At 44.1% G+C, this 13174-nt stretch overlaps 1 protein-coding gene across 1 annotated transcript in view; it reads right to left on the minus strand.

Moving 5' to 3' along the window:
• Window positions 1-12454, minus strand: part of LOC311367532 (transmembrane protein 132C) — a gene marked incomplete at both ends in the record, with an annotated part of 92687 nt that extends 80233 nt beyond the window's left edge. The window contains 2 exons of the mRNA XM_084486363.1: window positions 10953-11874; window positions 12445-12454. Coding sequence (XP_084342489.1) covers window positions 10953-11874; window positions 12445-12454 — 932 coding nt within the window. The remainder of the gene's footprint in view (window positions 1-10952; window positions 11875-12444) is intronic.
• Window positions 12455-13174: the final 720 nt, after the last annotated feature.

Genomic DNA, 13174 nt, shown 5'->3' on the forward strand with positions numbered 1-13174 from the left:
GAGAGAGAGAGAGAGAGAGAGAGAGAGAGAGAGAGAGAGAGAGAGAGAGAGAGAGTGTGTGTGTGTGTGTGTGTGTGCGTAAACTTCGGCATGTGAGTGTACTGTGAAAAAAAGACGTCAAGACACAAGTTGAATAATGAATATTGGTACACAGTAAGCTTTTAAAATACAAATTTCAGGACAATTGCAAGTGAGGAATACATTTTTTATGACTATTAAAGAGATGCCCCCAAAATGTTGCTGCTGGGGCTTTCAGAGGGTCTCAAGTGTCAATCAAGGGGTCCCAAGGGGGGAGTCAAAATCCCCTCGTATTTCACACCCTGACTGTCAAACAAGACATAATTTGCAAATACACACGCAAGCACACATTTTCCCCAACACATAGTTATTCAAACACACGCACACACACACAGCTTTGATTGTCAGGATGCTTTTGATATTGAGCAGCCTGAGATGGAACCAATACAAACCATGCATAGTTTAAGTAGCAAACTATTAATAATGTCTTAGGATACGGGCCTTGTTTACACACACTCATCTTGAATCCCAAAGTGTAAAACGGTGGTGAGATGGTGCGGCAGATTGATGTTTCCTCAGCACAAACAGGCGGGGACAGTTGTACGAACGATGTAGACAACCGCTATCAAAACCAACCTTCCGGGAGGTGGTGTACCGCTACATTCATTCTAGATTGACGAGAGATAAATTTGTCTAGACTTAATCTCTCGCCGAAGCGTTGTCAAATCACATGCTTAGCTACTAACCGGTCGTGAACACATATAAAGCAACGGGGGGGAGTCGTATGCAAATACATCTGCAACATTTCCACGCTATGCCATCTGTTCTTACGATTCTATAAGTCCTCCCTTGCATTGCTATTATTAAAACATGAGTCTCTGCATTTTCCAAAGCACTGTAACACCGTGGCGCTCTACATCTCCGCCATTCTGAGATGGGGAATACCATTTATCTAAAGCAAGTGTGTGCATGTAAAGCAGGGATCACTCTTAAACTGCCCCTTCATGTTAGGTTGAGACGGTTGTGGGCGTGTTGTAGGTTTTGTAGGATCTGGAAACAGTATGTCTCTCATGTAAACAGGGTCACACTGTCGCTCTCGTTGGCAGGGAAACATTTTTTTGTTTCATAGAATTATTTTGGCTGGCAATTTATACTGGATGTGGCACGTTTCGCTTTCTAGTCACATGGTTCTGGGAATGGTGAGATATAATCAGACATGGCCAAGTGACAAGACAAGTGCCTGCTGCCCTCAACTTCAGTTGCACTGCATTCCCTGCCATCCTGCCATCCTCTCTCCCTCTCACTCTCTCTCTCTCTCTCTCTCTCTAGCCGTCTCTCCAAAGCATTCAATAGCAATCGTAGCTCTGTTGCGCCTTAACCTTGCTTTCTCCTTCTATTCTTCTTCTCTCTCTCTCTCTTTCTCTATAGCATTCACTAGCAATCGTAGCTCTGTTGCGCCTTTAACCTTGCTCTCTCCTTGTGTTCTTCTTCTCCCTCCATGTCATGTCTTTAGAAGCAAAGTACACCCAGTCGTTTAAGCCAATACATGAACTCATGTGCAAACGCATCACCACATACCAGTCCAAGCAGCCGCGCTCTGACATCAGGAACACAGAGCTGACACACACCGAGATCATACAATATGCCAGTCATCCTCACACCAAGATGTGGCAAACAAACCGCCGCGCAAACAAGCCGTCATTTATTCAGCAACACACACAGGCGTGCGGGCTCCCATGGCAACAGGCCCTCGGAGCAGATCAAGGCTTATCCAGACGAGGCAGGGGCCGCACCATAGGATGATGAGGATGAGGATGATGAAGGCTTGGCTCTAACATGCTGGCTTATATCTGCAGATCAATGGCTGAACCCCAACCCCCCTGCCCCTCTAACCGGGCCAAAGCTGAACCAGGCCAACCAGGCTACATTTCAGAGCCAAAGGCGCTGCTCCAAGCTGCATACTGATTAGATATTATGTTTTATTTTTTGTAATGTTTGCTTTTTCAGCTGTTTAATGAATTTCACTCAAACTCTCGTGTGATTGTCATCTAGTGTGATTTGTTACTTTACCCGGGAGATAAAGACCAAGTTAAGCAAGTTAATAGCAAAGATATATTTGATTGTTTTTGAATGCTTTATATGCAATACTATATATCAATATTATAATTATCATTTTTATTGAATTGTATCATTTAATTGTAAAAAAAATGTGATCAATATTGTTCAGTAAATATAGTATAATGGCTTGAGGTATTTGTCACTTTGTGCATTCAACCGAATAGAATCAATATTCCATTGATGTTTTAATTTGTGTTTGCCCAAGAAACACACTGGGGGCATATACAGCGTTGATGACTTTTTCTTACCACTGTTAGGCCCATTGGCCAAGGCCTTCTTGCAGTAATTATTGCATTTAAAGGGGGCTCTTATCTATTCTTTACGATGCATGAGGTGGTCTGCAAAAGGTCTTAATGACAAATGAGTGGTACACCTAAAGACAAAGGTTGGCCACCATTGACTTTGCTAGTTTCTAATAGAAATCATAGACATGACATGACTTTCTCTCTCTACCTTTAAAATATGTATGAACAGTGAGTTTCCAAACTTTCTTCAACGGAAACGAATAAAAGCAATTTGATTAGCATGACAGCACAACCGATTCAGAGAGTTTTTGCTCCAGCGCCACCATCACCACAGCCAATGACATGTCCCATCTACTTTTACAGAGGCCACCTTTCAACCCGGCTAGACGTATTCAGAAGTTGCAGAGCACGGTTGCCTTCCCCGAGATCAAAGTGAAGTTCTGTGGCGTCCATAACTTTACATAAGTAAAAGGGATTTCATCAGCTGCTCCAAAACGAGTTCTCCATAACTCTTCCCCGCTCTCTCTCACTCTTACTTCAGGACTATTAGGTCCTAATGGTTTATCATTGATAATCTCTGTGATGGTAATTCATCTCAATGGGGCCGCTAAGAAGCGAGCCGTAGCCTCATTGAGTCAAATTCATCATCATCATTAAAAAGTGCGGGGGGTGGGGAGTGTTGGGGGGGCAGGGGGGTATATTAAGAAGTTTAGTTTTTGGCATCGATTTTGCTGTCTGTGATGAAAACATGGCAATTAAACAACATCTTTACAAGTATTTATATGGAGTACTTAATCGTAAGCGTGAATGATTTAAGTACAACCATATAACATTTAAACTCAGGTATTTTAAATTAAAATCGGTGATGTCACTTTTTTTTTTTCGACACCAAACTGTCCATTATCTAAGGAGAATGTACTTAAAGTGCTTACAAAGTTTGAAGTCATGATGAATGAATCATTTGACAACTCCCACATGTTCACATCTGGAGTGGATGGTTTTAGCATCTTTGCCCCATAAACTTTCCACGTTAAAAAGTATTATAAAAATGCAAACAAAAAAATAAGCATGCAATTGTAACTCAAAAAAACATAAAAACTCATAAAAACATATTAAATATTACATAAAATTACAAAGATGATTAAAAAATAAGTATGCAATTGTTACTCTATAAAAGTAGACGTGCACTGCGCCAATTCATGTCCAACTTTTTAATAAAATAGCAAATCATAGAAATACATACATATAGTTTGTGTGGCTTGCTTTTGCAGCCACATAAAATATGAATTCAACCGTTCACTTCGGCTGCACACCGCATCGTGGAGCCTGCAATGTCGATCGATAGAAATACGTGTAGCATTAAACCCCTAATACCTACATTGACCTTCACTTCCTCTCTTGTCTCAGTTCTACTTTGGTACTGGTAATGCTGCTCCTGTTCATATTAGTGCTTGAGGAGGTAGCATTCTGGTCCGAGTGTCTCACACCATACTGTCCACTGGGGAATAGATGCTGCATGTATCATATTTATCTATTCTCTCCCCGCTCTTCCCTCGGCCCGTCTGCAGGGCCATCCTCCTTCCGAGGTTGTCCAGAGAAAGGAAGATCCAGTGAGGAGACTTCTGACCCTTGACTGAGGGTCCTTGGGTCACTGACAACACTAGGAGACTCATCTGATTCTCCAGCAGACGGAGAGAGATTGGGGGGGTGGGCTGGATCAGCAGAGAGCCCACAGGGACAGAAAGCCTCTCCCTAGGCAGACAGTCTGACACAGAAAGCTGCTGCCAGAGTCAAAGAAGAAGAAAAGCTCCAGTGAAAAGAGTGAAACAAATACAAGAAAAATAGCCATCTTTTTTTGTTTTTCTGTCTTCACGAGACAAGACATCTCTGCTGCTTTGCATTGAGCCATGGACACTATCCACACATCTCCTGTATGTATGTAGCAACGGAAAGTCGACGGAAAAAGAGGAGAGACAAGGCAGGAACTGAGATTATGCACTGCAGGCAACTGGTGATTGCTTTGAGGGTTTCGGAGCCACCAGACCCAGCCGGAGTCTACACAGCCATGGCCCTGTGGGGCCACCCAGCACACAAATTGCTAATTACTTATTAATGAGGGCATAAGCAAGGTGTGCTCCTGCAAAGTAAACATTATTGAACAGGCCCACGGGGGGGTTGTGTGTGTGTGTGTGTGTGTGTGTGTGTGTGTGTGTGTGTGTGTGTGTGTGTGTGTGTGCGATTGTGTATGTGTGTGTGTGTGTGTGTGTGTGTTGAGGAAACTAAGACAAGATGATAAATAGTTCTTAGGTCATCAAAGACCAGCGCAAAGACACCTCCTCTGTCCATTTGTGAAGCAGACAAACAAACCAGACATGAGCAGGACAAAGGCACGTAACAAAAGAACAAGACAGTTTCAGAGGTGGGTGGCAGATAAACCACAAATCAAAAGGCGATGCAGGATGCACGGACCTGTCCATCTGAGTTGACCTTTGCCAGGAAACAACAAATGGACCAGAGAAAGTCAAGAAAAGGCAAATACTACACTAAGGACCCATTGTTATTCCAGCCTTCTTCTCCTGCTGGTATTTGGAGGCAGCCAGGTGCCATAATGAAGCAGGCAGACTCCAGGGCTCTCTGAGTGTGCTCTGTGGCCAGCATCAGAATGAGCCCAGACTAAACAGCCTACCTGCAGTCCTGAGTCTGACGGAGGAAAACAAGAAATGAAAGAGAAACATCAAACCACCATCCATGCATGTAATCCAGTAGTTTACCACAGCCTGCCGCTGAACTCGCCCCGCGGCCATCCCTCTGGGACGCCAGCGTCCACACACGCTCACGCTGACTGTCAGATGGCTCAGTGTCCGTCAGTCTGCCTGCCTGACTGTCTTTGAGTCTTTATCTCTGTGTCTGTCTGCCTGATTCTCTGTCTGTCTGATTCTCTGTCTGTCTGATCTCTGTCCGTCGGTCTGATTATCTGATTCTCTGTCTCTCGGTCTGACTGTCTGTATGATCGTCAGTTTGGTACAGAGTCAGACACTTAGCACCCCCCACCCCCCATCTTTTTCTGTTCAAAAGGCTGTTTATCTGTTCAGGGGGAAAAGGGGCTTTTTCCATAAGTAAGTCGAACAAAGGAGGAGCTGCAGAGGCCGTTCCGACCAGTCTCTCTCTCTCTGTCTCCCTCCCTCCCCCCTCTCTCTCTCTCTCCCCCTCTTGCCGTCTTTCTCCATTTCTCTCACCTATTTCTCTCTCTCTCTCCCCTTCTATCTCTCTATCTCCATCTCCATGTCGACTGAGGGAGAGAGGGGGGATTCATTGATTCTACTGGGAGCTTTTATGATGGTAAATACAATGTTAATGTACAGTTCAAACACGGTTAATCCACTCATGTTTGTCATGTCGCGTGCGTGTGCATGTGTCAGTGTGTCTGGTTGCGTGTCTTTTTGCATCCATGTGTGTTGAATCGGGGGGATATAAATATTTCAGCATGCATTTGTCAGTGTGATTGCACCTCGGAACACTGCGAGACGGGGCGCTGTGCGTATTATATTCCTTCCAAGATGTCTTTCCAAATGGTGTTTGTGCATTGCCTTGAAAAGCAACAGCTGTGATGTCAGAAGGATGATCATACATAAGACCTGATTCACTTGGGCTATCAAACAGTCAATTAGTGATAATATGTCATCAAGCCTTAGGGAGGAGAGGAGCACACCGACACTCCTCGGGGACCTCCTTGCTAGCCGTAGGGCTAATCGACATGATTAATGTCACTCTCCTTTACCCTCAGCTATTAGGGCTTTATAAGCTTTGAGCTATGAGTCCACGCAAAGACCAAACCTACCGGTTCAGAGTTGTGTTCCCAGAGGTGGAGTAGCCTATTGTTAGTATCCTGTATGGACTCTGCCCGCCCTGCTGTTCTTCGTGGCATTGAATGATTTTGTTTGCATTTGCCATGTGCTTTTTGTTTTTGTCCTGAACCCCGCCCTCACCTGCCTGGTGCCACTCCCTGGCCACACCTGCTCATTAGCTGCTCGTTATCCTGATTGAGTTTTCCCTGTCCCTTGTTTTCTCCTTGCCAATGATTTGCTTTCCCTCTGTTATTTAAGTTCAGCCCACCAGTTGGGCTTTGTCAGATCGTACCACAAAATTTGGTGAGATACTCTGCCTGTTTTTGTTCTGCCTGTTTCTGCTCTGCCGGAAGACTTTGGATTCTCTGCCTTGTGATTTTCTGTTTTGGATTTTTTTCTTTTTGTGTTGGAACTTTGCCTTGATCTTTTGTGTGTTCGATTTTTGACTCCTTAGTTTGACTTTTGACCAGTCTGCCCTTTAGTTTTTAAATCCTAAAGAAAAGGAATAAACTTTTTTTTTCCAATTATACTAACCCTAACCTGGGTCCTTTTCTGCAATCCCTACCACCTTTTGCTGAATAACATTGTTATTTATTTCACTTGTAAAGGAGGTTATGGGAAATCTAGCAAACAGAAAGATTACACAGCAACAACATAATGTGCACGTTTGTCAAGGTAGTTATGGGGAGTCAACAAACCTTTGGAAAGTAATTAAAAGTGTTTTCCCCTCACCTGAACACAAGCTAGGCTGAAGTAACTCTGCAAGTCAATGGAAGCGGCTAACAGAAAGCAGAAGCTAACCAAGTGAACTCCCCTTCTGTAAGGTGTATCTGGAATTAAACAACTCTGGTTAAGACTAATGGCAATCGGTAATTTACAGATATCGCAGCGGATCCCTTCAAGGCAGTTAGGAAGGGAAGTAGGGAGGGAGGAGAAAAATAAAGAACTAAAGAAACAAAGAAAATATGACACAGCCTAGCACTGACACCAACACAATATGACAATGACCCTGCTGATAAAAGCTCACTATTAAGACGATTTCAAGACCCCACTAAAGGTTGTTATTATCAATTTCCTTACAAAAAAGGCCTCTTACTTCTCTAAGATTAAAGTGGCCCACAACAAAACACAACCCAAGATCAAGCACTGGCGCTGGAACTGTCGGGCGGGGGGTGAGCGGCAGCGCAGCACACAAACCACACGTCTTGAGGAGATGCCTCCGTTTGCATTTTAGGTTCCCACTCTCCTGAGGGAAAACATAAAAAGACAAGTTCTGAACGATGTGGTGGTGGTGGGAGGCTGGTGGGATGTGCATCAGTGCAAAGCGGCTTAAAGCAACAACAAAAAAACACAAACAACACCTCCCCTTTAATGTTCTCATTTACTCACTACATTGACAAATGTGATAAACACCCAGACGCAGTGCAAATACTTCACAGGAGTTCATCATGGCCCGGGTGAAAGGAAAAGCAATGAAGCTTGCTGGCAGATTTCCTGCTCACCAGGGGTTGACTGACTGCCAGCTCCCGCCACTTTGAGCTAGCGGTTTCATCTCTCATGGTTTTCAACCCCCGCTGTGCATTAAGAGTAGCATGGTGGAAATGAGCTGATGCTTACATCGTCATTTGCATGAGACAACATGGGAGCGAATTTGGAGTCACTCTGTCCTGTTGTCGATATGATCGATAATAGCCTCATTTTGGAACTTAATTGATTTTTTAATAGAAAGTCGTTAGAGGCTATGACATTTTTTAAATTGGTCCCGGAGATTAAGGATATAATCCACTATTTTGCGTATTTGGTGTAAAATCCACTTTCCCACAAGTGAAAAGTGAATTTCAAAGTTTTATTAAAGCTATGTTCACTCAGCTTACAGGTGCATGGTAGATACCACCTAAGAATGTAAATACAAAACAAATGTTTGTTTGCTCAGTTCATCATGCTCATCATGCTCACGTCATGCTCAGTTCAAGTGGAAGGAGGGTAGAAACGCACAACACAAAGGAACGTATTGGAAATTCACTTTGTGCATTGGTGGGCAAGTGGATTTTAAGCCAATTATGCAAAATGGATGTAATATTGCTCTTAGTATGAAGGTCATTATAAAAACAGTTGAATAGCTTGCAAAGATTAAAAAGCAATTACAGGTTTATTTTTTTCTTACCGTCGCTATTATTGTAAAACAGCAAGACAAACTGACTTTCATGTAAGGAAAAAAAACATGACATAGCTACTTATAAACAGCTATGTCAATCATTAACATGGAACTTAATTGAACTGATTTGCAATGATCAAGCTTATCCAAAACTTATAAAATGGGTCAGTGAGACTGTTGATCAAAGAGATGTCTAAAGAAGCAAATCGAAGAAAATTGTACGAAAAATACTTATTTTACAAATTACTTTCAAAACACACCAACCAACGTTCCCTTTGAATTGTCTTCATGGCTGAGCAAATCAAGATATCCCGGCACACAAACTTTTCAACTGTGAGCAACTTCTGAGAGAGCCAAAAAGTGTTTAGGGACCTGCTAAAGAGAACCAGCCACCTGTAACTCGCTCTTTTATTACGTATTTTAATAAAGCTCCTTCTAAGTATTTTAATAAATTGTCATTTAAAAGTATAATAGCATGCGCGTATCCATCCACTTCCATCTTCTTGATCTGTAAAAATAGAAAAAGCTGTGTTGCATTGGGGCCCATCTCCGGTTTTTAAGACCACTTGTGTCAGATATATCCCCCACTTTATCAACATCTCATTGTCATTAATGGCCAGGTAGATGCTATCGTATGTGTCCCCATCGAGTTGTGTCACACCTAAAATGTCCTCACATACTTTCTTCTCATTGTGGAAATTGTAGCATACAACGAAAGCTGAGCATTGTCAGAAATACATCTGTGGATTCACAGCAAAGCCTATGGCATGGGGCACGCTGTAGAGCTGCATTCCAGCTGTGCTAGTACATTCTGTGTTAATATTTCAGTCTCTTTATTGTTGCTGAAGAGATTCAGTTTTTAGTTTTTTTTGCGGTGACTTTGCTTTTTGTTTGCCCTCATACGGTTCACAGCATTCATCCACCCATGAAAACCCCTGGCATTAAAGTTTTCATTTTTAAAGATGACATTTATTTGCTGGTTGTGTTGATGTGAATGAATGACCATCAGAGGATTCTGATGGTACAGTGGTATCGGGCAGTAAGGTTAAGTTTGCACAAACCGATGTGTGGTCTTCGGTCCTGGTTTGGAGCTGTCTGTGGAAAGAATTTAAAGCTTTGTTGCCGCTGTTTTCTTTTCTATCTCACATGAGAGAGAAAGTTGGGAGGGATGAAAGCATCTCAACTGTTTTCCTCTTGGGAAAGCGGAGCTCCGATTTCCAGGGAGGGGGGGGGGGGAGTGGCCAATGCCCAACCTCGTGATGCGTTTCTGCCTCAAATTTGATCTAACATGACATAACGTGCCAACCAATAGATTTGCAACCCGGTCAAAAAAGAGAACGTTGTGGCTGGTGTTGTGTGTGTTTTAAACATGCCATTTTCGAGAAGATAAGATCTGCCCTAGTGACGCGCACAGTGTCGTAACCAGTTCAGGAACAATGCCAGCACATCCTAGTATTAAAATAGCCAAAGCCATGAACTTCTTTTTAATGGTAATTGTGCTAGCAATTAACTAAGCCAAGAACATTTTCTGAAGTAACTGTTTGCTCGATGAGAAAAATATAAATTGAGAAACAATAGGAACAGGACATGACTGAATGTTCCATTTGAATGAATGTAAAGCAAATCTGCCTGTACTGCCTGTCTGTCTTCGGCTGGGCCTCCTTTGTTCTCCGGCTGCATTGTGTCGCTGCCATGAACCATGCATGAGGCCTTTAGAAACAGTACAGCGCTATACAAAGCTGGCTACCACCTAATTCCACAAACAAAACCATTAGCATAGTCAAAATAACCTTCAAAGCGGTATTATATTTTGTAAGATTGTGACCGATCTACAGACCGATCTGTACTGATCTGATTCAAAACTAAAGTAAACTACATTTTAACTTCACATCAACCTTTCATTGCCTAATAAATGACTTGTGAGTTGCTTTTTGGTAGTGATTCAGAACTGATTTAGTTGTTTTTGAGTGCATTTCAAGGTTATCAAAACATTTGGAGCAATGTTGGGATCAGGAATCTCGCGGGTCTGTACCAAATAATTTAATGAAGATTTAATGGAGTAGGTGGTGGGATAATTCCTATCATGGTAATTGTAGAATGTTTTGTTTTGGTTATTTTGCTTATTATGTTTCTTGAAACATTATAATTATATCTCGTGTCCAAGCTCAGTCATAAAAAACAACATAATAGCAGTATGCAATAACTGATCCTGATTGATTCTCTTGGTGCGAGTCTAAATGCCTACCAAGAGAATCAATCATGCAAAGAAAGTTTAGATTTACCACAGTTCTGTCCCAGCAGGTCTTCACAGAAACAATAACGATGAAATGAGTCACATAAGTGTGCCTCCTTAATGCAACAATTTCCAGTATTGTTGTCGACTAATCAAAAGAACAATAATTTTACTCCATTGATATTGGCAATAACACAGACCAACAACAGTTTACCTCAAGAACTGACCCATACTACGATCAACCAATGGTTTCTCCTCACAGAAAACAGTGTGTAATGTATGTCTCCTCACATTTTCACAGAGTGTAAATGTATTTCAACACACGGAAGTCCACTCACCTTAGGGTGAAGATCTGAACCGCCGACAGTGTGGACAGCGCCAGGAACGTCGAGACCGTCTCCCTCTGTCGGATGGGCTTGGACGGCACCATCACCACAAAGTTGTTGTCCAGCTTGAGCTCCGACAGTGGCTGGAACAGCCGAACACTCCCGATGCGGCGCATGGGTGTGGGCCCCGCAAAATACCCCAGCGGCCCCTGCTGCTGACGCTGCTGGTCGCTAGAGGGCCCCGCGGGTGCTCCCTTGCGTGCGTCCTCTGTGCTGCAGTCCCCGCTGTCGGACGCCTGCACCGTGTAGTACAGCTCCACCGGGGTCCCCTGCCCCTGCTCCAAGGGCCTCTGCCTGCCCGGCCTCACGGTAGGGGGGCTGAACCAGCTGACCAGCGGCTCCAGCTCCGCCACGCAGATCCCCAGCTCCCCTTTCAGCCGGCAGGACCCGCGCACCTCCTGGGTCTCGTGGAAGGCAAACATCCGGATGCAGGGCAGCCGGTGGATGGCGCTGTAGTCGTCCCAGTCGCGGCCCGCGATGTAGAACAGCACCTGCACCTTGGGCCAGCTGGGGTGGATCCGCTCGCTGATGATGTAGGTGTTGACCTTCCAGTTGTAGGTGAACAGGCCGGGCGAGTCGGTGGTGGAAGGGGCGGAGAAGGGTCCCGGGGAGGTCTGCAGCAGCTCCAGCGGGACACTGCGCTGGGCCGAGAGGGGCCCGTAGCTGGCGTTGACGGAGGGCATGTGGCGGGCCCGCTGGATGAAGAAGGACTCGGTGCGGCCCTGCAGGCTGGAGTTCCTCATGAGCTCCTGATTGGCCTCCCGCAGGAAGAAGGCAGACTCTGCGTTGTGGAGGTGGTAGCTGACTGGCAGGTAGATGGGCATGGGGCCGTATCTCTGCAGCCCGTCCAGGATGAGCCTGCTACTGCTCGCCACTGAAACACAGCAGAGGACATGTTTGGTTTTCTTATCATACTTTTAGCAGGCTCCATCCATCCTTATCCACACAGTGAGTAAAGTAAGGGATTACTAAAGCTATAAAGAACGTCTCAGAAATGACATCAGATTTGGACAAACGGCTGAATGAAGCCTTCACTTTTGAATACAGATTGTTTTGAAGCATGTGATCGACTTTAAGTCCATCTACCCAAGCTGAATTTAAGAGAGGCTTACAGAAGAGGAACCTATATATGAAAATTCTGACAGCTGCTTAAAAAAAAATACATTAAAATGAGATGGAATAATTCAGGAGCATGGACAGGGCACTTCTCATTTAAGATAACATTTGCATGCAATCCTAAATCTCCAGACATTAGTATTACAAGCTCTATCTGTGAAATCAATGTACAATGTAGAACATTTGCCATCGGCCTGGTCCAATTGACCCCATTCCTCAGTTTCCTGAGCTGACTCAGTCTGCTCTCAACCTTCCTCTTACACTGCCCTCACTTCTTCAACTGACACGTGAACTGACACTTCCTTCCTTCCGTCTCATCACTGCCTACCAATTTTCATAGTGATTTCTTTTCTCACTTCTTTTTCTTACTGATATTCTCCTCAATGCTCTCCCACAGTAATTACAATGCCAATTTCCTTCCTCTCTCTCAGAGCTACTTAAGAGAGCACTCTTTGCCCACGAGGACACTGGCACCAGAAATAAACCAGATGCTCCTCACCCTATATCTAGAGCAAAGCACAAAAAAAACATCCGGTTCATCATTCTCCAGAATTACAATGTTCTCCGCTCCAGTGGCAGATATGCTGCCATCCAGCATATCCCAAGATACGAGACGCCATTGATTTCCTGTCTTAACTATTCCACTCTGGAGTTGGGGGGGGGGGGGGCGCACGGGGGGACGACGACAGTTGATCGAGGCGGCGAAGGCTGATTGGTTGAAGGTGGACAGAGGTGACCTCAACACCCCTCTGAAACTCCAGTCAGGGAGTGATGGAGAGTGGAGAGCAGCAGTAGAAATAGACGACATAAAGGAACAGCCATGTCAACTGGTGATACTGAAATACTCGTGAAATAATGCCTATCTGAAAGAATCCTTTCTTTAAAGACAACTCAGAAGGGTGATTCTGCCCCTAGACAGTTTTGTCTTCTGTTGAGAGAAAACAAATATTTCCTTTGATTGATGGATTGGAACATTACTGGTGGTGGTGGTGGTAGAGTTTTTTTATTAAAAGCACACACACACTCACAAATATCAGGATCTCAGCATTATAGGCTCT

Source organism: Micromesistius poutassou, assembly GCF_964030765.1.
Source record: "Micromesistius poutassou genome assembly, chromosome: 22".
In the NCBI taxonomy this organism is placed as follows: domain Eukaryota; kingdom Metazoa; phylum Chordata; class Actinopteri; order Gadiformes; family Gadidae; genus Micromesistius; species Micromesistius poutassou.